The sequence below is a fragment of the Pagrus pagrus genome, assembly GCF_965226575.1.
Source record: "Pagrus pagrus genome assembly, chromosome: 7".
Lineage (NCBI taxonomy): Eukaryota > Metazoa > Chordata > Actinopteri > Spariformes > Sparidae > Pagrus > Pagrus pagrus.
This window is the reverse complement of record NC_140191.1, coordinates 1,708,715-1,734,079: the sequence shown is the minus strand read 5'-3', so window position 1 is coordinate 1,734,079 and position 25,365 is coordinate 1,708,715. Positions and strand designations below refer to the sequence as shown.

At 44.6% G+C, this 25,365-nt stretch overlaps 2 protein-coding genes across 3 annotated transcripts; both read left to right on the top strand.

Moving 5' to 3' along the window:
• Window positions 1-961: 961 nt before the first annotated feature.
• Window positions 962-14,007, top strand: tp53inp1 (tumor protein p53 inducible nuclear protein 1). Its single transcript, XM_084356784.1, has 4 exons — window positions 962-1,181; window positions 4,720-5,096; window positions 8,807-9,347; window positions 9,618-14,007. Exons 2-4 carry the CDS (start codon window positions 4,973-4,975, stop codon window positions 9,838-9,840), a joined length of 888 nt encoding a protein of 295 aa, XP_084212910.1. The 5' UTR covers window positions 962-1,181; window positions 4,720-4,972; the 3' UTR covers window positions 9,841-14,007.
• A 1,523-nt stretch (window positions 14,008-15,530) lies between these two features.
• On the top strand, window positions 15,531-23,779 carry ccne2 (cyclin E2). 2 transcript variants are annotated; one of them, XM_084356773.1, is made up of 11 exons: window positions 15,531-15,622; window positions 17,175-17,213; window positions 17,878-17,956; window positions 18,094-18,147; window positions 19,340-19,482; window positions 20,171-20,453; window positions 20,608-20,703; window positions 21,670-21,804; window positions 21,894-22,005; window positions 22,118-22,275; window positions 22,438-23,779. In XM_084356773.1, the coding sequence occupies exons 2-11, from the start codon at window positions 17,200-17,202 to the stop codon at window positions 22,546-22,548; spliced, it is 1,185 nt and encodes a 394-aa protein (XP_084212899.1). In that variant the 5' UTR covers window positions 15,531-15,622; window positions 17,175-17,199; the 3' UTR covers window positions 22,549-23,779. The 2 variants fall into 2 exon arrangements, with proteins under 2 accessions (XP_084212899.1, XP_084212900.1); XM_084356774.1 differs by lacking the exon at window positions 15,531-15,622 and adding an exon at window positions 15,671-15,852.
• The last annotated feature ends 1,586 nt before the right edge of the window (window positions 23,780-25,365 follow it).

Sequence of the window (25,365 nt, the reverse complement as noted above, 5' to 3'; positions counted from 1 at the left end):
TTGATACTTGATAACTTTCCTCCTCAGTGGCTCAGTTGCATCGTGGGTAATGTAGGCACCAGGTTACTGAGGCACTCCACTGGTCCTGCATTGTCCTCTGTGGCACTGTTGGACTCATTATGGACAATTAAAAACAAATGATCTAAATCAAAACAGCAGAACCAGAGATGAGACTTCTTTTTATTCTTCCCTTTCAAAACCTGGAGCCTACATTACCCACAATGCAACGGAGCCACTGAGCGATTGCATGCAGCTTTGTACCAGGTTTTCGACCTGTAAACACACTTTAATGTATAAAGTCAGTGTAGTCAACCTTTAAAACAGACAGTAGAATAAATGAAACAAGTTAAAAAGAGGCACCAGTGAATGTCTCACGCTGACACAAATCCAGCAGCTAATTTCACCCAGACTTCATCAATACGGCTAAAAATATTGTGTTTGCTGTCCATAGTTTACAGCAGCTGTCAGTCATTATGTAACTGTGTCCTCATATGGGACAGGTTCAGTGAAGCGGGTCATAAAGTTCTGCTCTGATCAAAGCGTTTGGAAACCGTCCACATGTTGTTTTAATTTGCAGTGACTATTTTTATGACTCAAACTGTAAATCTAACTCCAGCCTTGACATTCACTGGCTCGTGTGGACACTCAGAGGACAGGAGACCCTGCAGCCTGACCCGGATGTTGGTCTGCTTATGTAACATGTGTCTGTTCTTGAGGAAAAAAACCCAGATGTGGGGTTCGGACGTGTGCTGCTCCTGCAGAGCTGTGCCCAGTCATGCCCTCTCCAGGAGCAGGAGGGAGGAGCGCGGAGGGGGAGTCACGTGGGTTAGTGACAGCCCGTAACACCGCCTCCGATTGGCCGAGCCGCTCCAGGCCCGGCCCCTCCGATAGGCTGCTCTTGGCGACGTCACGCGATCAGCTGTTGGAGCTCCACAACAACAACAAAAGAAGGAGCAGTCGGGGGACTGAGGAGGAAACGGACTGAAGGGAAAAAAAGAGAGAAAGAAGCTGAACCGCACTGTGACTCCCGATGTTCAGTCCGTGAAACAACCTTTTTATATTTTATTTCTTCCGAGAAGAAACCTCACGTTTTTCTATTTTTCGAAAAGTAACGCATCTACCTCAGTTTCAAGGATTTTAATCACGATCTGCAGCGTTTACATCCTCTCCGTGTGCCGCAGGTGAGCTCTTTGTTTTCCTCCCGGTTGACCGTTAACGGCCCCGGTGCCTCTCCTTCCGGTGCTAACGACGCTTTTCTCCTCCGTGTTACAGCGGAGCCGCTTTTTACTGGAAGAAACGGACGATCACGAACAACTTGCGTCGCGTTATTAAACGTTTGCGATGCGTTTTTATTCGGCTAACTCTGCGCTGTTAGCTTAATCTTGCTAGGCTGTTTATGCTAGCTGTGGCGGTGTTCGTGTGTTTTTCCCTCAACTTTGACGACACGAACTTCCTGATATATGATGGGAAATATTGTCATAACATATTTGTGGATGTAAAAGTTTAGCAGGCAGACGGTCCTGCCCAGCCGGGGTCGGATTACAGCCTCCTCCCCTTCCCCTTTGTGACCAGCAGCTCCAGATTATTATTGGACCAGTTCGGCTGTTTTTGTCCCACAGACCGGTCGGTACAACCACATTAGCGCAAACAAATGTACGCCGATGTATCCATCACTCCCTCGATGTGAATACTAACCATCAACCATGTTGAGACTTGGTCATTTATCGAGTAAAAATGTCAAACATTTCTTGTTTTTAGCTTTTTCGAAGTGAGGATTCGCTGCTTTTCTCAACACCATTTTTTAAAGTCAGAGTTGATGGGTTTTAGACGGTTGGTCGAACAAAACAAGACACCTGAAGACATCTGATTGACATTATCACTATTTTATGATTGTTTGTCTTCTCAAATCTGACAATTCACCTCTTGCACCTGTTTTATATCACTGTCAGGTGATTATCTTCTGGTTTGGGACTGTTTACTCTCCACAAACTGATAATAAAACCTAATATTTTGAAGGCTAAACAATCAATCTAGTCATCATAAACATTAATGACAACACACATAATCATTACCTGTCCCAAACCAAAGACACCTGTAGGATCAGTTAACATCAGCCTGACCTCAGCTGATATTACATTTAAATGTACCGTCATGAAGCTCAGTTTCTGCTCAGATAAGCTCTTGTTTGCCAACTTGCAGGTAATGTGTCTCTTATCCTCCTCTACATCCCTGATTATTGGATCCCTGCGGGGGTTTTCAGTGTAATCCTGCCGGTCTACACACTGTCCTGTTGTTTCCATCACATGTACGGATCGTAAACGTCCCTCTTCTTCTTCTTCTGCTGCAGTTTATCTGACACTTGTGTGAATAAACAATGGCAGCATGATGTAACAGATGTATTAATTGCTCAACAGAAAGCCACAGCCGTGACTCAGTTACCTCCTTTGGACGTTAGCCGCCCATAAGAGGAGCCTCCCTTTGTGTTCACTGATCACGATGATCTGACTACAATGATTTCTGGTGTTTATCCCTGAAATGTGTGGATGAGCTGGAGCAGAGCAGGTGCAGCAGCTTATCGGCCTGCTGTTGTTGCTGGTGTGACAGTTTATTCTGTCCGTGTCTCCGTCGCAGCTGCTCGCTGTTTACAGAGGACGACTCCGGCTTTTGTTCTCCCGGAGAAGCGCGCTTCCTCCCCGCTGCATGTAATGAATCTGACAACAGAGAAATACGAGCCGGCACACGAGGAATTAAACGCATCGCAGCTGGGATCGAACCGAGCGCGCGTTCATAGAAAATCCGACATTTGAGTTTCTCAAGTCTTCTCAGGAAAAATAAATGTCCATGTTGGCCTCCTAGTGGTGATTATTAATGTAACAGCTAGCTTAAATGTTAAAGACACAATCTGTCATTCAAACCAAAAGGTCGACTTATATTAAAAACACTTTATTGAAATTATCGTGTTTCAGCACCCAAAGTGATTTACAGACTTTCTGACTCACAACAACGGCTAAAATATGTTTTAATGTTGTTTCAGGTTTGTTTACATGAACCTTAATGTAAACAAAGGTGTGACACAGGTCACTCACAGTCATAATGTTGATCTATGATATAATATTATAGTTGTACTATGAGCGTGTCCTTCATACCTGTTACCCTACTTCATTTAAAGGTGCAGTATGTAGTTTTGGGGAAGACATTTTAATGAGCAGAGGAAGATCTTCACTGACTGATTTTTTTCTGCCTAAATAAACAAACTCTCTTTGTTTTCGTGACTGAATAAACTTTGTTTTTACTCTATTTATATGTGGCGGACCCTGCCACCTTTCTAGCTTTAAACAGTGTTCTGGGACATTATTTTCCTCTGAGAGCAGCTCGTTTACTCACTGATGGCATAAAGTTTGTATTATTAGCTGATTTAATATTGTAAATATTAAAAATCTGAGTTTGAATTTCTTGTCCAAATCTACATACTGCCCCTTAAATTAAAAAATAGTATCTGCACGTTAGATAAGTCTCCCATGACGACCTCCATGGACGTTTCAGGCTACAGGGTTTTAAACGTTCTTCATTTCTAGTTGTTCCTCCTGTTACTGTAGTTTGTGTCGCTCAGCTTTCAAACCACTGATTTGTTTAGATAAGCAAATATTTGCAATTTTAATCTTAATGTTGATAAATTGATTGGTTTATTTTATCAGCAATCGAACACAGAAAACAATGAGACAAATTATTGAAAAAATTAAAAATATCAGCCCAGATAATCAGTCTTTCCTCCTCCTGCTGGTTCCAGGACACAAATATTGAGACCTGGGCACCTCTCAATGAATACGCTGCTAACTGCTGCTAGCTGCTAACTGCTGCTAGCTGCAACCAGGTAATTAGCTCAGTAAGCCACGCGGGGCAGTGTTGGTGTTTACACTGCTAGCACAGGAGCCACAACAGGAACTGTTCCTACTGACTGAATGAGAACATGAAGCTTTTTGTCATCTGTTAATCAAACTGAAACTGTAAAAGTAGATTTAAAGATGTAAAGAGTGAGGGCGGCGTTACACACCGGGCTTTAATCCACTTATATTATGCCAAACGAAGCTTCCTTGCCTTCCCTTCATACAGCAGCTGCAGCGGGACGTCAACACCGATCACTTTCTTATTCTGTCTGCTGACACTTTCCATGAAAGCCGTCAGTGAGAGCGGCTGCCGGCCAGCTGTGACTGTGTGTCGTCTGAACACAGCACATCTCTTTATTCAAACACAGAGAGGACAGCTTCTCTCCGCTCGCCTCCATCAGCTCGATAACGGAGGAAACTGCAGCTGCCTCCATCGGCTCTGACAGGAAATTAATCCTGCCTGACTTTACAGCCTCATACGGGCTCATGAATCAGGCCTGGAGATCAGAGTGTGTCTGCGGCGTTACAGCCCTTGTTATGTGTGTTTTGCACCTTTACATGCCGGTGTATGTCTCAGACATCTCCCTCACATGGCTGCAGTGATGCTGTTTTCATTATCCCTGTCATGAGGGACGTGACGCTCTGTTGTGAGGTGGAAAATGTTTTTAGTGATGTAAAATGGACATGTCTCTGCACAGGCAAATATGACACGTTCTTGTTCAACATTCAGAGACGTGTACGTTGACTTGTTTCAAACTTGACTTTGAAAAGCATCTCTGTTGAACTCTGTCCATCAGACCTGTGTTGAGTAAACCTCTCTCTGTTCTCCTCTCAGGGCCTGTTTTGTACTTTTGCACTCATCGAAACGATCCTGACGTCGAGCGATGTCCAGCCTGCGTCTGCTGGCCCTCAGATGATCCATGACCACACCTTATTGATGCACTTTAGCACCTTTCCGGAGCCTTCCCGCCGCCGTGAACCCCGCAGCTGATGACCAAAGTGTGCGCCACGCTTTCCCGCCGTCGCCCCGAGCCACGTGCCTCCCCCAGCCCCTCCCGCAGCCTCACGCCCCCGCAGGACGTCCAGGGATGTTCCAGAGGTTCGCCAGCGCTCTGTTCGGGGACGACGTGGAGGAGCTGAGCCGGAGCAACAGACCTGGAGATGGCAAAGAGGAGGAGGAGGATGAAGACTGGATCCTGGTCAACTACCTGGGTGAGTCTCATGAGAGGAGCGTTAAAACTAGTAAAAATCCACTTCCAACTGGGCAACGTGGAGGTAGTTCATGTAAAACAACTAAAAGGAAATGAAATCTCCTGTTTCTGGACTTTTCTGGAGCTTCACAGCAAAACAGTGTTGTAGCATCCTCCTAAACAACTGAAGCAGCTGGAGACTTGATTTAAAATGTAAAAAAAACAACCAAAACAACATAAAATGGCTCCATACAGCTCGTCTGGAGTAATCCAAGTCAGCCCCCAGATCCTGAATTGGTTTGAAAAGTCATTAATTCCTCGCCAGAAACCATTGTCAACACGCTGCAGGCAAAACCTGTAACAACGTACGAGACCTCAAATAAAATGCTCCCCTGACACTAAACTCACACAGTGGTGACAACACAAAGTAGAAAGTAAACAGAAGGTGAAGAGAAAATACACACTTTGACAGTGTTGTGTAAATATTCCCCGAGCAGGACGCTCAACTAGAGCTGCAACAAGTCGGCGATATATTTCCTGGTTTCTTTCCTCCTCTATGAAACTCTATGAAAAATAATTTTAAGGCAAATGGAGCAAAATCAACCTGATAAAAACTGTGAGATCGATTCAAAACTCTGATTGAAGCCAGTCAGCAGATACATGAACATGCAGCAGGTCAGAGAACGACACAGTGCAACTTTAGACTGTTTTATTGGCTGCTGAGGGCAGAGCCAAGTTTCCAGCTGAGTCTCTGAGATAAAAAAGACCCCAGTCAAAACACACACACACACACACACACACACACACACACACTGTAAACAGAAACATGACACACTGCACTGACTTCCAGGTGGCTCTTAGTGAAGCTCAGCACAGCTTTGGTCTGCCCCTCCGTTCACCCGCCGCCGGTCTTGATTCGACTCGACCCGTCTCCGATTCCACCGCCGTGTGAATACTTCAGGTGGGAGGGGGGAGAAACAGAGGCCGGCTGGGTGGAGGGTGGAGGGTGGAGGGTGGAGGGGCGGTGCAGCAGGGTGCCATCAGGCAGTTTATGGAAGTCAACCTGTAAACAGGTCAAACAAAAGCGTCTGGGGAACCAGAGGACGTAAAAATAGATCCTGGTGCAGCCGGAGTTCCCCGTTCTGGGCCTGTGGAGGTGGACATGTATGGGCACAGAGCCGCTCCGACACCCCTCCAGATAAACACACACACACACACACACACACACACACACACACACACACGCACACACACCTGGATACAGTGCTGTGTTTCTTTCACGGAGCACCAAATGTTGGGGCTGCACAGGAGAAGTCTGCAGGTTTAAATGTAATAAAAGCTTCATTCTGTCGAGTTAACTTAATCTAATCCAAGAGGTTAAAGGAGCAATCTGTAGTTTTGGAGACGTAATTAAAACTCTAAAACTCTAAACTATTAATGAGGTAATAATACAAAACTCAGTAATATTTATCTTTTCCATCAGTGAATAAACAAGCTGTTTGTTTCAGCCAATGAGGATCTTTCTCTGCTCATTAAATATCTTCAGCAAAACTACAAACTGCTCCTTTAACTTATTTGACGTTAACAGTTTTTTGCCGTCACGTTCTCATTCTCAGATGCAAACCAAAAAAATAACAAACAATTTACAAAAACAAGAAGAAGAACTTTACCTGTACTGAAACATGTTTCACAAAACAAAGTTTAAGAAGTGGTTTACATTAAAAACAGGCAGTAAAGATTAAAACCAGAACTCAGCCTGTAAACAAGGTCAGAAGTTTGAATCAGTTAAAGGTTAACTATGCAACTTTTTACAGGCCTGTAGGACAGAGCTCCTGACGCTTGGATTAACAGCTTGGAAAAACATGTTAGATGCACTTTAAAGCCATATTTAGTTAAACATTACAGCAAACTGGCTTTTTGAGTTTGAATTATAGTCGAGTGAGAACAAAAACAGCACATCTGCCCATCTGGAAGTCAAGAATAAAGGACTACAGGAGCAAAAGAAGTTGCATAGTGCACCTTTCAAAGATAAGATTATATTTACTGCATCTGCGCAGCCATGTTGCAGACATGCAGCCTGCAGACCACAGTGTATGAGCGTGCACAGCAGGCGTGAACATGTCGGCCTGTGTGGACAGACGACAGAGCTGCACGCATGTCGCTGCTTCCACACAGATCGCAAATACTAGCAGCAAAAAACACATGACTCGCTAATGATTGTCGCTCAGGAGTCCTGCGGGCCGTCACATGTTCCTGCATGTGTGCCGTCTGTCTCCATGAGTGCAACAAAAACAAATTAAGGCCTTTTTAAAATGATCTCATGTTACAAACTCTGGTGAGTCGTGACTCAAGTGAAATCAGCTGTTTGTGCGGACTGCAGACTGGGAGCCAGAGTCCTGGAAGGTCAGCCGGTTCGTTCATTATCCAGGCCGACCTCATTAACCCGACACACCGCCTGCCAAAGCCTCCAAAAACTCTGCTGCTCCTCGCTCACAGCCGAGCCTGCAGAGGAAGAGCTCGGGCAGCGAGGGGTCGTCCTGCCGCTGGGAGGATAAAGTGTGCAGATCAGCTGCTGCGTGCTGAGTCAGCACTCTGCAGCCTCTCAGGCCTGTTGTGGGTAAACACGGATTCCTCAGTGAGCTGCTGGGAGTCACAGCCATGTTCACGCTGGCTGACATGCACGTAAACACAGCGACTTACATACTAACAGCGAGGGGACCGAGGTCAGGGAGGAAACTCGGATGGAGGTGATGGAGGACTCCTGCAGCCGTGTCCGAGTTAAAAATAAAACTCTTTAGGGTTTGAGCGTTAAAGATGCCCCCAGTATTAATTCCCAGTCTTTATTGAAGTGCTGGAGAGAATAAACAGAACTGAAATAAAACAGACTTCTGCTGAGTCGTCACAGTTATTTTTACCCTCCAGTCTGCCAGCCTGAGCTCATGTTGCCTCCCCACCTCATAACTTCCTGTGTCTCTGTGAATCATTAGAAGCTGATTTCTGTTTTTTTGCAAACTGCAGCGTTTGATGTGCAGCGGTGTGGGAAGAAAAACAAAAGGCTGCAGGTTATTTCTGCAGCTTCATGCGGAGGCAGCGCGGAGGGAGGGATCAGCTGTTGTGAGACGGTTCAGCAGCTCACAGTTTGCAGACACGCGAACAGAAACACGGCTGTGGCTTCAGACGGACGTGTGACACCGCAGCTCTCCGGCTGATTGTTTACATACAGGCCTCACTGCTGCCGCACAGACAGACCACAGTGCCGCCTGCTGGCAGGTTGAAGGCATCACATCCAGCTGTCATACTTACTCATTTTCAAAGCAGTGACACTTCACTGAAACTGCAACTACTTTGAGCACATTTCTAAAGAAAGAAAGGCCAAAATTATTTGATTCTAGCATCTTAAATGTGAATATTTTCTGGTTTCTTGTTTCTTATATGACAGTTAACTGTTTCGTCCACGAGAGAAAGTCCTCATTCAGCTGCTTTCAGCTGTCAGATGAGAGAACAGCTGCATATGAACAGACTGTAGACACACCAGGTCTTCAGAGGAAAATAAAAACCCTCCTGACTTTGGACACACACTGCACTGAAACACAAAATGCTAATGAAGCCTTAAGTATCAGAAACAACAGATGGTGAAGTAAATGTCATGATGAAAGACTTCAATGATTCCTGAAATTAAAGGGTCATCCTGTACAGTTAAAATCACTTTGTAAACTCTTTCTCTCCCTGCAGCTGAAGCCTGCTCCTCTCAGTGTGGAGACGGTCTCTCTGGATCCACCGTCGGCCCCGAGGAAGACGAGGAAGACCTGGTGATGATCCCCTCCCCCATGGCCAGCCCCCCTATCCGCTACGCCTCCTGCACCTCCCTCAACTCCACGGCTGACACCGACCCAGACGGCGGGGCGGAGGAGGAGGAGGAGGAGGAGGAGGAGGATGAGGATGAGGACGACACCGAGGATGAAGACGAGAGCGGGTTCCTTCGTCTGGACGTCGGCTCTCTGGAGGAGAGCTGGTTCGTCACCCCCCCGCCCTGCTTCACCGGCCGCGGCAGCCAGCCCGTCCTCCTGGAGACGAGTCCTCTGGAGAATCTGCTGATCGAGCACCCCAGCATGTCCGTGTACGCCCACCACAGCCCCCCCAGACTGACCCTCGACCCCCTGCCACGCTCCCTCGACCTGGAGCTGGGCCTGCTGCCCGGAAACATGGCCTCCGCCCCGACAGCCTCGGGTGGGAAGGAGAAGGGCAGACGTGCTCTGGACGGCCCCCGTCACAGGTAAAGACGAGATGAAATGACCACTTCACTTCCTGTTGAGACAGGACGTGGGGCTGGGACACCGACAGTTATCATACAAAGTCTTTAAACTTTAGAAAATGACCTCTAGAAATACATCCTGCCCGCTCCTCGTGGCTGCTGCCATTGTTGTGTGACGTCAGACTGCTGCTCCCGTTTTCTTGTAGGAATTTGGTGATTGTTGATTTTCTCAGTAATCCACCCGCCTCCATCTAACAGCTCTGTGCTTCTGTCTTTGTCGCCCCCCCGCAGGCCGGAGGTTGCAGTCGTCCCGCGTCGCTCCAGCCTCCACTCCGCCTGCTACGCCGCGGCGCTCTCCGCCCGTGCCGGCCTCCTGCAGCAGCGGGCAGGTAACGCCACCCAACGCACCCAACCGCTGTCCCGCAACGCCCTGCGTCGCCTCAACCTGCTGCGCCCGCAGAAGGCCGGCACCGTGCACCTGCACCAGCCCAGCCAGAGACACCTCAACTACTGAGGCGTCCTGACGACATCGGCATCATCATCATCATCATCATCATCAACCTCAATCCTTTAAGCAGTACAGGAAACCAACACTGGCCACACACACCTCTGTTTTCTTCTTCTCTTATCAAGAAATCAACACCAGCAACAAGTCGATCGACACCATCAGCCATCAGTCGCACCCCGATCTGTTCTCAAACCTGATTGGACGGTGAAATAGGGAAAGAGGCTGATGATTTTTTATTTGTTATTTTATCAGCTCATGTGGCCAGTGGGTGAACGGTTTCTCACCTCCTCCTCCTCATCCTCTTCCTCCTCCTCCTCCTCCTCCTCCTCTTCATCATCCTCTTCCTCCTTCATGTTGAGAAAGAAAGGGTCACCACGTGTTCCCTCCTCCTCCCCCTCCAACTCCTGTCATCCATGTTTGATTCTCCCTCCGCTGGACCGGCTTGTGTCCAATCACAGAGCAGAAGAGTCGTCACGGTGACGTCCTCTTCTTCTTCTTCTTCTTCTTCTTCTTCTTCTTCTTCTTCTCTTTCTCTTCTTGTTCTTTATGGACAACTTAATGTGTAGAATCAATGCTGTAGGTCACTTTACTCAGTGGCGGGTTCACAGTGTGGCAGGATGTGATGATGATGTCACGGTGATGTCACAGCAGGGCGGTGGGGTGTCTTTGCTGCCTGGTGACCTTTTGGACAGAAACATCAGGAGACGTTTCAGATCACAAATCGCTCGAACTCGTTCAGTGCATCAGCACAACGTCGCCATTTAATCAGTGCAGGACTGTTGTGGTAGTTGCCCCGCAGTGTTGCCCGTAGTGATGTCATACAGGAAGTGATGAGGCAAAACGTTAAAGGAAAAATCCCCTCAAATATTCTACCACTGGTATTATCAGACATCTGTAGTTGTTTGAGATTAACGATCTTGCCTTTTCTGTTATCGCTCGAGAAAAATTAGTTCCTACGTTTCCCAGAATGCCTTCCCAGCTTTCCCAGGTTAATTAAAGGGACGCTCCACTTAATTAACCTGTCAAACAATCAATGCCTTATGATGAGTGCTACTCTGACTGTGTCTATGTGGAGCAGGAAGAGGAAAAGATCACATCAAGTTGCATTATGGGAAATGTAGGATCGAGTGTTTTAGGAGTTATAGAAGGGACAGTGCTGCTTCAGTGTCCACTGTTCTGTTTTTTTAAGTCTGTCTGTGGTCAGTGGCCCAGTTTTATGTTTTAAATTTCTGCTTCGATACAAACGTTGAGCGACATTAAGGCAAAGTTAAACAGCCCAGGTGTTTTCATGTGAAACAGTAACTGAAAACTGAGAAACAGAACAGAGAGAATCAAACCTGTTCTGCAGCTGCTTTGCCTTTGAGTCTATTTTCTGTATTTCTATTTCCAGTTTCTCTGTTTCCTTTGTGATTGATGACTGCAGTTATAGAGAGAAGTCCTCACTCGCAAAATCTGAGGGACCTCCTGACGTTACCTCATGTTTTTTTATATTTGACTGGATCCACAAAGGATAACACACCTCACTAAAGAGCACGTCACCACTGACTGTTTCCTCAGTGTTACGACATGTTGAAGGGATTTTTCCTGCCTTGAAGTTCGATCTCCTGCAGCGTCACCTCCTCGTCCTCTCGCTCGTCCTGCCCCGCCGGCTGAACCTGCCTCTGACTTTGTAATTCAGTACTTTTCACAATATTTTTTTGAAAAAATTTAAAGAAAAAAGACGGTAAAAATTACTGGGTTAAATATCACTAAACGCCTTGTTTTAACGGTAGCTTTGAGATGAACAGAAATGTAGAAGAAAAAAAAATGTATTTAAAAAAAAAAAACTTCCAAAATATTTTTTGAAAAGAAAAAAACAAATTTACATATCAGTATGAAGTTGGTATATATGCGTCTATCTTGCTTAGGTATGTTTGGTTATGTTAGTGTGCAATCTGTTGCATGGTTGTAGAGTTGTGTTAGCGTGACGATGGTGGAAAAAAAAAAGAAAACGGAAAAAGATTTTGTTTCTTTTTATTATTTTTTTTTGTTTGTTTCTTAAATGAATCTGCAGTCCACTTCTCAGGGTCACAACCAATCACCTTTACTCTTTAGGAAATGCAGATTTTTACTTGACGGCTGATGATTCTTTGTGCGTGCTCGGACTTTTCCAGCTCTGTCCCAGCGAGCTTTCCCTCGTGAAAATGTTTGTGAGAAATAATCGACTCTTAGTTTAGCGTATCTTTGGTCCCAGGACTGTGAAAATGAACACTTGACGTTCTCAGTCGACTGTTGGAAACCCATCAAGATGGAGAGAAACTGTTGGTCTTTTTCAGCGATGTGTATATTTTCTGTTTTTGTTGCTCCAGTGTACCTAACATGGTTTTAGAAATGTACTAAATGCTTTTTAACTCTTCTATTTTCCATGTTAACTTAGTTACATTTTGCTAAACTGTTAAAAATATTTAAACCAAAAAAGTAGCAATGATCTTTTAACGTTCACTAGTTTATAATACTGATGTTCTTTTATTTGTTGTTTAACTCTTTAAGTGTTTGTTCACCACACTGCAGGACGACAGACAGAAACCATCCGTCTGACAGAGCGACTGAATCCTGTGGAGAGAAGTTAAAGGGGCAGTTTGTAAGATAGGGCCAGAATTTAGTACAAACATTTTGAACAGTGTGAAGACACAACTGTGTTGACGTTCTGTCAGAGACGTCTCTGCTCTGTGCGGAGACGTCTACAGAAGTTAGCACGCTAACTTCTCGTCCCCGGAGTCACAGTCCTGGTCAGAGCCGCTGTAAATCACCTCTGTACCGTGTCCTCTGTCTTCACACGGACCTCAGAGGCCGGGGTCCAGCTGTGTTCACTCTCCGGCTGCAGAGCCACGAGCTCCACGCCTACAGCAGCGAGCCACAGCCGAGGAGCCGGTGATGTGCTGCCCGCCTTTATTTATGTTTTACCTTTGAATTCTGGCCATATTTTACAAATGATACCTTGTTAAATGTTGGGAATGACAAACAAGTCACGATCACGACTTACTAAATGAGTCGTATTTAATGACTCCTCAGCTCATAGTTGTGACTTATGTCAGACTACAGATCTACTTCAGAATGGATATATCAGATTTTAAAGCTCTGTAAAGATTTCAGACTTGTTGCAGTGTGGTTCTGATTCTCCGGTCAAACCCGACTTCAGTTTGTCTCTGTGGTCGTGCTGATTGGACGGTAGCATTATTAAGAAAGCACTAACAAACGTTTGTTAGGCGTCTGTACGGTTTGCTGTAAATAATGGTATAGCTGAGTGGTTCTCTCTGGTGTATTTAAGCTTTTCATTTAATTCTCGAATGTCTTTCTCTCTCTGCTGTTGAGCTTTGCAATCGTGGACGATGTTATTTTGATGTTTTTGAAAAAGGCAAACTTAAAGACAGAAGGGACTGGAGGAGACGGACGGTGTTGATCCGTCTCCTCCTGCTGTCGGGAGCCTTCCATGTTTTATTTTTTAGTTTCTGTTCTCAGTTCATCTCTCCATCATCAAACTAACAGGGATTTATAATGTTTTTGTTCAATGCCTTGAAATTTGTGGATCACGTGCCTTCCAGGTTGAAATGTTGTAATGACAATGCATCAATGAAGAACTTGAACTCCCTTTTTTTTTCTTTTTTTTTAATGTCCCGAGTGGACGTGATGAATAAAAACACACAAACAGACATCAGAAACCAACTATGCACCACTCGGAGGAAGCTTGTTCGCTCTCGCCGCCGCCGCCCGCCCACACAGTGTACGGCTTTTATAATGACTCAACAAAACCAGACAGAATGATGTAGCAAAACCTCTTTTCTCCTTGTTTGTTTAAAAAAGAAAGAAAAAAAAAAAAGTGTGAAGAATATTTTGTGGCATTTTTATTTTTCACCAAGTGTTAAAACGTGTTTTGCTTTTTTTTGTTGTGTAGTTTACTGGAATAATACAGCACTTTGCCAAAAAGAAAAAAAAAGGTGTAGGAATTTTAGGGTTAACTTTTTATTTATCGACATAACTGGTCTCCTTCTTTGTATTTTGGATGTATGACAGATCAATTCACTCTGTTCTGATGTCAAAAAAAGCTAATTAAAAAGTGGGGTCATCTGTTTTCGAACTGTAATAGTTAATACATGTGATCTCTCATTAGCCTATAATAAATGTTTTCATACGCAGCTCTCCGGTTCCTGTTTGATTCTTCTGCACCAAACATATCAGGCCATTTGACTTGAAGTCATCTTTTTATCATTCAAATCATGTGATCACAAGAGTTATGCAAATATTATCAGTTTTAATTGAGTTTAAAGGAACAGTTCACAGAAAAATACAAACTCAGTCATCATCTCCTCCTGATTTAAACATCAGATGTCTCCATACAGCTCGTCTGCTGTGATCCAAGTCTCCAGAAGCCCAGAGATCACTAACTGATCTGAAAAGACTAATTTACACCCTTTATTGAGATGAAATCTTCTCTGTAGCTGCTCAGCTGACAGTGTTAGCATGCACCCCGTCTGAAGCGAGTGCACGAGCTCGACTGCACATCAAGAGTGTAAATAACGTCCCCAGAGACTTGGATCACGCCAAATTGGCCGTATGGAGCCATTTTATGTTTGTTTTTCCGTTTTAAATCAAGTCTCCAGCTGCTTCAGTTGTTTAGCAGAATGCTGCAACTCTGTTTTACTGTGAAGCTCCAGAGATGTTTTGTTGAATCCTGCTGTTGGTTCATAAAGCATAAAACACTGAATGGTTCTGATCCGCTGCTGCGTTCTGAACCATCCAGACCTCTGAGGTCGTCAGGTTCAGGTCTGCTTTCAGTCCCTAGAGTCAAAACTAAACATGGAGAAGCAGCGCTCAGTTATTATGCTCCACATATCTGGAACAAACTCCCAGAAAACTTTAGTCTTGTCTGTTTTAACCTTATACTGTCTTTTAGCTTATGTTCCTATTAACTTTAACTTGTTCTTGATGTCTACCTGCTCGTTTTTAATGTATTTTCATGCCCCTGTAGCACTTTGAGTTGCCTTATGTCTGAACTGTGCCATACAAATAAACTCGCCCTGCCTCAGCACTGTACGCGAGTAGATGTAATTAGTTACATGTATGGTGAAGTATTAATAGAAGTATTACTATACCTGCACCGTGTGTTTAATTACACAGTGAATAATGAGATAAAACCGATAAACCAGCTGACACCAGTGGACTTCCTCCCTGCAGGAGTTTGACAGCGGCCCCACGTGTTCTCTCTGTTTACATTCTGCGAAGGAAGCACGCGGCGGCGGCTGCTCACGCGCTCATTGGCTTGACGTCAGAAGGCCCCGCCCACAGGCAGAACTCATACGCGGAAGCAGTTTGGGTGCCGCGAAAAAAACGTTAAATAACTCCGTAAAGTGGGAATATTATCGCCCGTTTCCGGTGCGAGCTGCTCCCCGAGCGTCTACCGACCCGTTAAAGTTTAACCGGAACTTACGGAAAGTCGCGTTTACGTCAAAAAACCTTCCCGCGATTCGCTGTCCGTTAGAAGTGAACGCGGGCTCCGGTGAGCGCGGTGAATAACCGGTCCAGTCGAGCCCCCGCGGCTCCGGTCACCTCTCGTGTCCCGGGGAAGAGCGCGTGTCGCCGGTTGGAGCGCGCGTGTCGCCCGTTTCTTCAAATCTCAGTTCAGATTCGAACATTTAGCGCGTTTCTGTGAACCGGGAACGCGCATGCGCAGTAGGCGGCGGCAGGCTTATGCGGATATAAGGATTGGCGCCGGCGCCACAGCTGATGCATTCATTCATTCATCACCGAGGAGGTAAGACCGCCGAGCCGAGCCGAGCAGTTCTGCTCACATTAATAGTTTCAGAACATATTTGTGCTGCTGGTACCGTCCTGCTGTCTGCATCCTGCATTTCGGCCTTAAACTGCCGTTTTTCCTGCCTGGTTTTGTGCGGTTTGTGGATTTAAATCTGGCCAGGCGAGGGACTGCAGCCATGTTTTTAGGTTTTAACTTGTGTTTTGTTCTCACTTGAAGCAGTTTCCACTGTAAGTCTGAGCTACTTCACATCGTTTGAATCTGGCTTTTCATCCCGGAGGTTTGTTTAGTGAGTTTGACTGTTTCAGAGGAGTTTATCCGGACAGGCTGGCTGCTCTTAGTTCACTTTAAAGCTCAGTAAAGATGCAGTTGATTAATTGAGTTGTGGTGCCTGTTTTAACTTAATCAAGCACACATTCAGCTGTTTGCCTGTAAACTCTGTGGATCATCAGCTTATCTGCATATCACGGTTAGCTGGTTAGTGTTGACCTAGTTAGCAGCGGCTAAGTCTGCTAATTACTGTAGCTCCCCTCCACAACTTAGCCTGGCGGTGGTCTCAGTTTCCCAGACTTTAATGGCGCTTAAAGGGCTGTGAAAGGGTTTGCTTCAAGGTGTGTGATTCCCGTGAGTTTATTCTAGAAGTTGAGGAGGGTTTAGAGTCGATACGGTTCATCTTCAGCGGTCATTTCGACCAGTTTTCCCCCGCAGACCTGGAGGACCTTTCGGGGAGGCAGGGCTCAAATCCTCCCGCTTTGGCGCTGCGGAAATTGGCGCGTCTTTGAGTTTCAATCCTCAAATAAAGTTAATATTTCGGCTTTTTCGCGCATTCAGACTACATGAGTGCTGTCTGGAGATGTGTGCTTCTTCGCTGGACGAGAGACATTTGAGTTGAAATGCAGCATTTTGGAGCTTTTTTTGTTTGAAATCGAGGGAACAACCAGCCCCCCTCCTTTTCGGCTGTGGATACCGACCTAGCTTACAGAGCCTGTCTGGCTAGTTTGGCTCTTAAAACCACAATTATGATCATTGATCATGTTTAATATGACTTTATAATTATCGTGGTGTCTACAGGTGGCGCTTCCAGCTTTGTTAGTCGACCTCTGGTGTTTTTGTGCAGCGACTTTGGCTCTTTATTGGCGGACACAAGCTAACTACCTCTGTTGTCACAAGCTAACCACATTCACAGCAGCTTCAAGCTGAGCCTCTAAAATATGATTTCTGTGTTACACATGGAGCTCTGAGGCACCGAGGAGCTCCTCCAGGACTCTCCAGGACTCTCCAGGATCCAGTTAGCATCGTTATAACATTATTGTAGTTATTTTACATGTTCCTGGCCTCTCGCAGGCTTATGTAACCTCACCAGTCACCTCTAACTTGTTGTGTACTTGTGATTTTTTGGGGCCCACAATGTGGCCCCAGGACTCTTGAAGAGATCATGAAATGGCTCCAGGAGACTTGTATTAAATATATTCACACACGCTTGATCCATGTGTCTGATACTGGTGTTTAGAGATGCACACATATCTCACCTGTTCTTCTCTTTTCTTTGCAGCGGAGCCATAAATTAATTCGGCACAATGTCCAGACGCAGGTGAGCAGCTGGTGGTTTGGGGTCCTGCAGGGGCCTTTAGTAAAGCTTAGTGATGTTAGTGATGGTAAATGTATATACTTCCACTTAGGACGATTCATTTAGCTTAGTTTTTATTAGATCTTGCTCCAAAACTGGATTATGGACGATAGAAATGTGTGGAGTAACATAAAATCACATTTCATCTGATATATTAATACCTAATTATCCAAAGTAGTGATGTAACTATCAATATTCAGATGAAAAGATAAATATGACAAGGCCGTTACATGGTTGTCTTTTTCTACTACAAGCAGAGAAGAGCTTTTTTTGTTTCTCTTTAGATTAGGATTTCTGAAATGGTGTCAACTTCATGTAGAGAAGAGGAAAAGTTCAGAAAACTTCCCAAACTGATATATTTTCAACATTGATCATGACACTGCTCCAGCTTCAGTCAGTCATTGCATATTTAATTCAGTGATGTAAGGACTTCTTTAACCGGCTGTGATAACAACTCAAGCAGCCGCTGAGTCGATGAAATCCAGTTAAAACATATCTGATAAACTCGACTCTAAAGTTAACGGGTCGAGCTGGAAATCCAGATGCGTTCCAGTTGAGCGCGACATGAAAAGTCACTCATGACACAAAACCATCTCAGTCTTCTGATGTCGTTTATTTTCCGTTTCAGCGGTCGCATCACTTTGCAAGCCAGAGATTCAAACACACCTGAGCCCGTCAGAGCCCCACTGAAGAAGAGAAAGTCAGAGGTTTGTGTTTTGATGCTCGTGTCTGATTTACAGAAAAATTTCTATTAATTTCAGTCTCAGGTTTATGATCCTGTCGTAGCTGTTTGCACTGACGCCAGCTCACCTGTTTGCTTTGTTGTTTTTTTCTTCTTCTCCAGCCGTCAAAGAAAAAACTCCAACCTGCTGCCAAGAAACAAAGCTATGAAATACAGGTCAGTGTGTCTGAGTGTCATTAACTCCCAATGATTGTGTGTGTTTAACTGATAAGAGTTGAGACTGGGATGTGTCGTCACGAGTTTATTATCTGCGCGTGTCCCCTCCCTTCCACTGTGACCAGCCCTGTTTTTAAAACTAGTTTTATTCACGCTAACTTTATTAACTTGTAGTTTTTATTTATAATTAACCCTTCTGGTTAGTAGTTATCGCTATATAGTTTCCTATATTGAGCGTCCATTTTGTTACAGCCATCTTTTATTATGTAATATGTCTATACGATATTTGTTCAACTTTTTAGAAATGTTCTTAGTTTAGTCTCTCCCACACCTTTTATATCTTTGTATGAAACACAGCACATAAAGCTAGTTGATATAACATTTGTCTTTCTATGATGAAGAAACATGTTGAAGTGACTCAGGAGTTTGTGCACAGACCATGCAGTACCTTCTTCTCACCACTGGGTGTCACCAGTGAGCTCGATTGGACATTTAATGCTCAGACAACCAAGAAACTTGTTTTCACAGCACGTTTAATGACGAACACTTGACCCGGGCTACAACTAATACTTATACAGAAGAATATATTAAATAAAATGTAAGAGAAAAACATGGAAACTTGAAGATTAATCTCTTGATTATTTCCTCAGTTAATAGATATCAATCATTTTATCCCAAAGCCCAGAACATCGTCCTCAAATGTCTTGTTTTGTCCACAACCTGAAGATATTCAGTTTACTCTCATAGAGGAAGGAAACCAGACAATATTCACATTTAAGCAGCCGACAGACAATTTTTTACTTATTTTTTAAGCTTAAAAATGACAAACTGATTAAACGATTATCAAAACAGTTGAATAATGTAAAAACTTAACAATAATTTGATTAATCGTTGAATCTCTAGAAATAATGACCCCACCAAAGATGAGACATGTACAGTAATCAATCGTAAGGCTGAAAATAACAGGATTTTTTTCTTATCGCTGCAATAATAGCTCCAGATTACTTGTGAAACTGTTTCTCAGTCTGTACATACTCACTCAAACTTACGTACATTCAGCATTTCAGTCAGCGGAGATGTTGTGAATAATAGAAATGAAAATCAATCCCTATTTATATTATTGTCCTGATGTATACTAACTGTAGGTGCATCTGTTTTTACTCATCATGTGTATTTCCTCTTTGTATTCCAGAAGTGTTGGTCGGAGGACGGAGCGAGTCCGTGTGTCCTCATCGAAACTCCCCACAAAGAGCTGGAGCCCACAGATCCTTCCGGCTTCAAGCAGTACAGATTCAAGAACCTCTTCATCAAGGCCTCCCCCATCCCTCAGCTCAGGTAACTGTGTGTGTCTGTGAGTTTTACACCTCAATGAGGCTGCTGCTGATCAACACTTCACGCTGAGCCGTTACTCCACCCGACTCTGTATTGACAGTATAGTGCCCTCGTTCAGTGTGTTCTTCTTTTAGTTGACTTTGTATATTGGTCCAGTTTCAGGAGCAAACGTTTGACATTATTGACTGTAAACATAAAGAAATGCAAAACTATCTACAGCTCCGGTTGTTGAGACCTCAGGTCTTATACCCGGTTTTAACATCTGTCAGCTCTGTCTCAGTTCACACCTGGCATTAATGTGCTGGAGTTGCCACTTGTGATCTGACTTAACTTTCCTGCTCATATGCAAGTAAACGCATCAGTGTTTTGTTTTTTTCTACTAAAAAAGCAAGAACTTGATGTTTACAGTCTGCCAAATTTACAAGAAGATCCAAATAATGAAGAGTCAGACAGTGTTTCACAAAGTTTATAAAGTTTCTCCTAACTCAACAATTCTTACAATCACTACATTTGTTAAGGGAGTCTGGTGTGGTGAACACACCGACATGTCATTTACATCACAGTGAAGCAGACCGTGTTGTTGTGGCTTCTTCTCATTCACATTTGTATTTAGAGCGGTGTGGTAACAAAGTGTGACACTAAGCAGAACATGAGAACCAACTGACGGTGAACTCGGTGTTTTGTCTTCCAGCTGGGCCAGTTCAGACGACGTGTGGATCAAAATGCTCAACAAGGAGCTGAAGTACGTCCACGACAAGGGCTACCTGCAGCGACACCCCAAACTGCAGCCAAAGATGAGAGCCATCCTGCTGGACTGGCTGCTGGAGGTGAGTGAAGTGTACAGCCTCCACCGGCAGACGGCCTACCTCGCTCAGGACTACTTCGACCGCTTCATGCTGACCGAGGAGGACGTCAGCAAAGAGTACCTGCAGCTCCTCGGGATCACGGCGCTCTTCATCGCCTCCAAGATAGAGGTGAGTCCCTCCTCAGCCTCAGTTCACATGTGACACACAACATGATGAACTTGTGGGCATGAGGCTGTAAATGATTCACTCAGTCACATTACAGTTGGGATGGTAGATGGACGCCTCCTGTAGTGTTTCTATAACTGTGTTGTTTCCTCTTCAGGAAATCTACCCTCCGAAAATCTTTGAGTTCGCCTACGTCACAGACGGAGCCTGTGACATGTGGGACATCCAGCAGACAGAGCTCCACATGCTGAAGGTCCGTTCTCTCCCTACACCTCTCTGGCCCTCCCTCTCTCACCCCCCCCTCCCTCTCTCTCTCTCTACACCCCTCTCGTTATCTCTACCTACGCCTCTCTCACCACCTACACCTCTCTCTCTACACCTCTCGCCCTCTCTCTCTACACCTCTCTCGCCCTCTTTCTCTCTCTCCCTACACCTCTCTCGCCCTCTTTCTCTCTCTCTCTCCCTCCCTCTCTCACCACCTTCACCCTCTCTCACCCTCTCTCTCTCCCTCTCTCACTACACCTCTCTCACCCTCTCTCTCTCCCTCTCTCACTACACCTCTCTCGCCCTCTCTCTCTCCCTCTCTCACTACGCCTCTCTCGCCCCCACTACGCCTCTCTCGCCCTCTCTCCCTACACCTCTCTCGCCCTCTCTCACTACACCTCTCTCGCCCTCTCTCTCTCCCTCTCTCACTACACCTCTCTCGCCCCCACTACGCCTCTCTCGCCCTCTCCCTACACCTCTCTCGCCCCCCCTACGCCTCTCTCGCCCTCTTTCTCTCTCCCTCTCTCGCCCTCTCCCTACACCTCTCTCGCCCCCCTACGCCTCTCTCGCCCTCTTTCTCTCTCTCCCTCTCTCACGCCCCCTCTTTCTCTCTCGCCCTCTTTCTCTCTCTCCCTCTCTCACTACACCTCTCTCGCCCCCACTACGCCTCTCTCTCTACACCTCTCTCGCCCCCTCTTTCTCTCTCGCCCTCTCACTACACCTCTCTCGCCCTCTCTCACTACGCCTCTCTCTCTACACCTCTCTCGCCCCCTCTTTCTCTCTCTCCCTCTCTCCCTACACCTCTCTCGCCCCCTCTTTCTCTCTCTCCCTCTCTCCCTACACCTCTCTACACCTCTCTCACCCCCTCTCTACCTACACCCCTCTCTCTCGCTCGCCCTCTACACCCCTACCTCCCTCTCTGTGCTAACCTGGATGTTCTGGTGTCGTCCTGCAGGCGCTGGACTGGAATCTGTGTCCGGAGACGCCCATCTCCTGGCTGAAGCTGTACGCGCAGGTCGAAGCCCAGACGGACGGAGAGAACTTCCTGGTTCCTCAGTTCTCCCAGGAGACGTACATCCAGATCACACAGGTACGTCACACCTGAGACCCGAACAAACACACAGAGCTTTAATGTGACTGGCCACACCGTGCTGACCTTTGACCTGTCGTGTGTTGCAGCTGTTGGACCTGTGCATGATGGACATCGGCTCGTTGGACTACAGCTACAGTGTCCTCGCTGCCGCCGCCTTCTGCCACTTCTCCACGTTTGACGTTGTTCATAAAGTTTCAGGTGAGTTTGATTTTCTCACCTGCACCTCCTGAAAAGAAGTGACTGTTGTTAATCAGTGGAGTTCTGTTGACGGACGGCTTTAACTCACAGTTCTGACCCGTGTGTGTTTCAGGCCTGACGTGGGAGAGCGTCGCCCCGTGCGTTCGGTGGATGACTCCCTTCATGGACACGCTGCGATCCGAAGCCAAACCTCAACTCAAGGACTTCCCCAAAGTCAAATCTGACGACAGGCACAACATCCAGACACACGTGGCTTATCTGGACCTGCTGGTGAGCAAAACCAACACACTCACAGCTTTTACAACACTGAGCGACATTTTATAGCCCTTAAAGTAATCAAGATGGTGTCCTCTGATGTCTTGTTGATATATTCAGTTTACAGTCGAGGTGTTTCATTACCTGTGTGACTGACGTTGACTTCCTGTCCTGCAGAGAAAAGCTCAGCGGCATCAGATCGACCTCCCCGACTGTCAGCTGTCGCCCGTCGCCGTGGGAGCGGTCCTGACTCCGCCCAGCAGCACAGAGAAACCAGCCAATCCCTGAACAGGACACGAGCGGCGAGACACGCTACCTCTCCACAGTTGGACCTGCAGTGACGGCCGACCTGTCGGCTCCTCACCGAGCGGGACACGACTTTAGGGAAACGTTTGGATTTTATTTTTCTAACACTAAGTCAGGACGCTGCTTCCTGTCAATCTTTTTTTATTCATTTGGTTTTTATCAAACTGCAGATATGGAGAATGTCAGGAAACCCTTTTTTTATTTTTTTAAACATTTCACAGGTTGTTTTTGAACCAGCAGGTTTCTCGTCACAGAACCGAGACGTGTTGCCTGCAGTAGCGACTACGGTCCACTGGTGTGAAGTGGAGACGCTGACAGGGAAACTTTGAGTACCTGAGGTATTATCTGGGAGTTTTACTGGTGCTACTCTAGAAATTGAGGCTTAAATGCTTTCAGATGGTGCTTCAGTCAGATTCTCAGGAAAACAGAAATGAGAATTATCTCATTTTCTACCGCAAATATTTCATTCCACTCTGAGCGCTGACGTGTTATTATCCTCGCCTAAATTTAAATAGTGTGAACTTGTAGATTTACACTTTTGTATCGTCGTCAGAGGAACAAACGGTGCGATTATCGACACGAGCCATAGGAACAAACGCACAGTTGCTTCGCTGTGTAACGTCCTGAAACCTGGAGGTGTTTGAACGCACCTGATCTGTTCGTGTGGCTCAATAATTCCCTTTTTTATTAATGTTTTATTATAGTTGCAACCTGGTTGCACTTTCTTGTTACATTCCTGGAAAACTTGACTTGCATAGGAGAACTGCCTACAAAGTTTTCATTTTCAGTGCTTGTATTTATTAATAAGCCTTCGTATGTAAAAACAAAACATCTGTTCATATGTAAAATAAATCTTTCAGCGATGAATGAGCTCAGTTTGATCACTGCCAAAGGCAAAAGCTATTTATGATTTAGCTCTGTGTGACACCTGTTGTTGAATTACAGTTCCTGTTGTACACTAGCCTGTCCTCTTAGTGCCTTTTGAAAATGAACTGTACGGCTACTTAATTTAAGCTAGAACGAGCCAAAAGGCTGTCGAGATGGAACGAACCTGTGACTGTAAACCTGAAACCTCCGCAGCCTGATGGAAACTGCAGTGAACAACCATGTCAACTGTGTAGATGTTGAAGAATGTATGTTTTTGTAAATACAGCAATTCAGATGTGTAATTTTCTTTTATATTGGAATGTTTTGAATAAATGAAATGAGATGATGAGCGTCTGGTCTGTGTGATTAAAGGAGAGGGCGTCATGATTCAGCCTGTTTACACCTGACGGACGGACGGACACCAGGTTTTTCACACAAAGAAATAAAACATTTGCTGAATTAACTAGGAGGGTCAACTAATTAAAACATTTTACCTTGTCTATAACGTTTCTTCTAAGTCAGCAACTTGCAAAATTGCTCAATTTGTAAAGGCAGTCTGGGGACGACCTGCCTGTATTTGTTACTGTTAACGTTCACACAGTAATGACTTGCAGCTCAGGAGGAAAAATAGTTTCAGTCCGACTTTTATGATCGAGTCGCTTCCTCATCTTCAGTGGGATTAAAAGCATTCATGAGTTTTCATTTCTCTGCACATTAAACACAACATACATCTATTTGTGAGCCTTAAAAACAAAACAATCACCTGAAAATGTTTTTAGTTACGTGATTTTGAGCAAAAAACCTGAACTCATCTTTGTCACCTTCCACTTTTGTGTTGTAGTTACTTCTTTGACAACTTATATAGAAAATAAAGTCGCCAAATTAAATTAGGAAAAGTCACTGACGAGCAGCCTCTACGGAAGCCCGGAGGGGCAAGTGAAGAAATTCATTTCTAAATTTTTTCAATCTGTGAGACTTGTGGGAAAACAAACTGTGAAACCAAGTGAACGTTTTTTTTTTTTAAAAGTTTCACATATTAAAGAAAAATTCTCCAGAAAATTCACAAGTCATCTCACAAAATGTTTTTTAAACGTTTCACACTTTTTTTTTTTTCCAGGAAAGATTTTTTCTTCACGTGTGAAAAGTTAGTTGTCTTTTTAGTCATTTTCTGAGTCTGATCTAAATTGTTGATCTAACTTCTAAACTTTTTTTTCATCTGTGAAGACGTGTGGGGAAACATTTCAGGAGAAAATAAATTCCTGTGTGAAAATCTTCTGGAGAATTTTCCTTTATTATTATTATTGTTATTATTTTTATTAAAAAACTTGTTTTTTTCATGAAAATGTTCTACTCTTTCTCCTGCGGAGCAGAGTGAAAAATAAATGTCATGTGTGAAACGTTTTAAATAATTGTTGAGATGACATGTGGGGAAAAAACATTTCAGGAGGAAAAAAAAAAAATCCTCAAAACGAGTGGGAAAAGGAACATTTTCTATTTTTACAAAAACAAATACAAATACAAAAAAACTTTGTTTCAAACTAAAATGTTCTCCTGAACGTCTTTTCCCACTCGGTTACAGGGATTTTTTTTTTCTCCTGAAATATTTTTTTTCCCACATTTCTTCTCAACAATTTAAAAAACAAAACGTTTCACAGATGCATTTTTATTTCACTCTGCTTCTTGTGAAAAAATATTTTTTTAAACATTTTACATATTAAAGAAAATTCTCCAGAACTTTTTTTTTTACCACTGAAAATGTTTTTCTTCACTCAGTTTCACATATGAAAGAAAAATAATAATATTTTTTTTGTTGCGTTTTTTCAGGAGAATAAAAAAACTTTTTCTCCAGACAATCTTTTCTCAGGATTTTTTTTTCTCCTGTAAATGTTTTCTACCTTAAAAAGGTTTGACTTTGAGATTGGCAAGGCAGCA

What these genes read in the sequence shown, in the direction of transcription:
- tp53inp1 (XM_084356784.1), top strand. Translation starts at nt 4,973, where the DNA reads ATGTTCCAGAGGTTCGCCAGCGCTCTGTTCGGGGACGACGTGGAGGAG. An exon ending in GATCCTGGTCAACTACCTGG is followed by an intron (nt 5,097 to 8,806) that starts GTGAGTCTCATG and finishes CTCTCCCTGCAG; the next exon opens with CTGAAGCCTGCTCCTCTCAG. An exon ending in CTGGACGGCCCCCGTCACAG is followed by an intron (nt 9,348 to 9,617) that starts GTAAAGACGAGA and finishes GCCCCCCCGCAG; the next exon opens with GCCGGAGGTTGCAGTCGTCC.
- ccne2 (XM_084356773.1), top strand. An exon ending in TCATCGCCTCCAAGATAGAG is followed by an intron (nt 20,454 to 20,607) that starts GTGAGTCCCTCC and finishes TTTCCTCTTCAG; the next exon opens with GAAATCTACCCTCCGAAAAT. An exon ending in TGGCTTATCTGGACCTGCTG is followed by an intron (nt 22,276 to 22,437) that starts GTGAGCAAAACC and finishes CCTGTCCTGCAG; the next exon opens with AGAAAAGCTCAGCGGCATCA.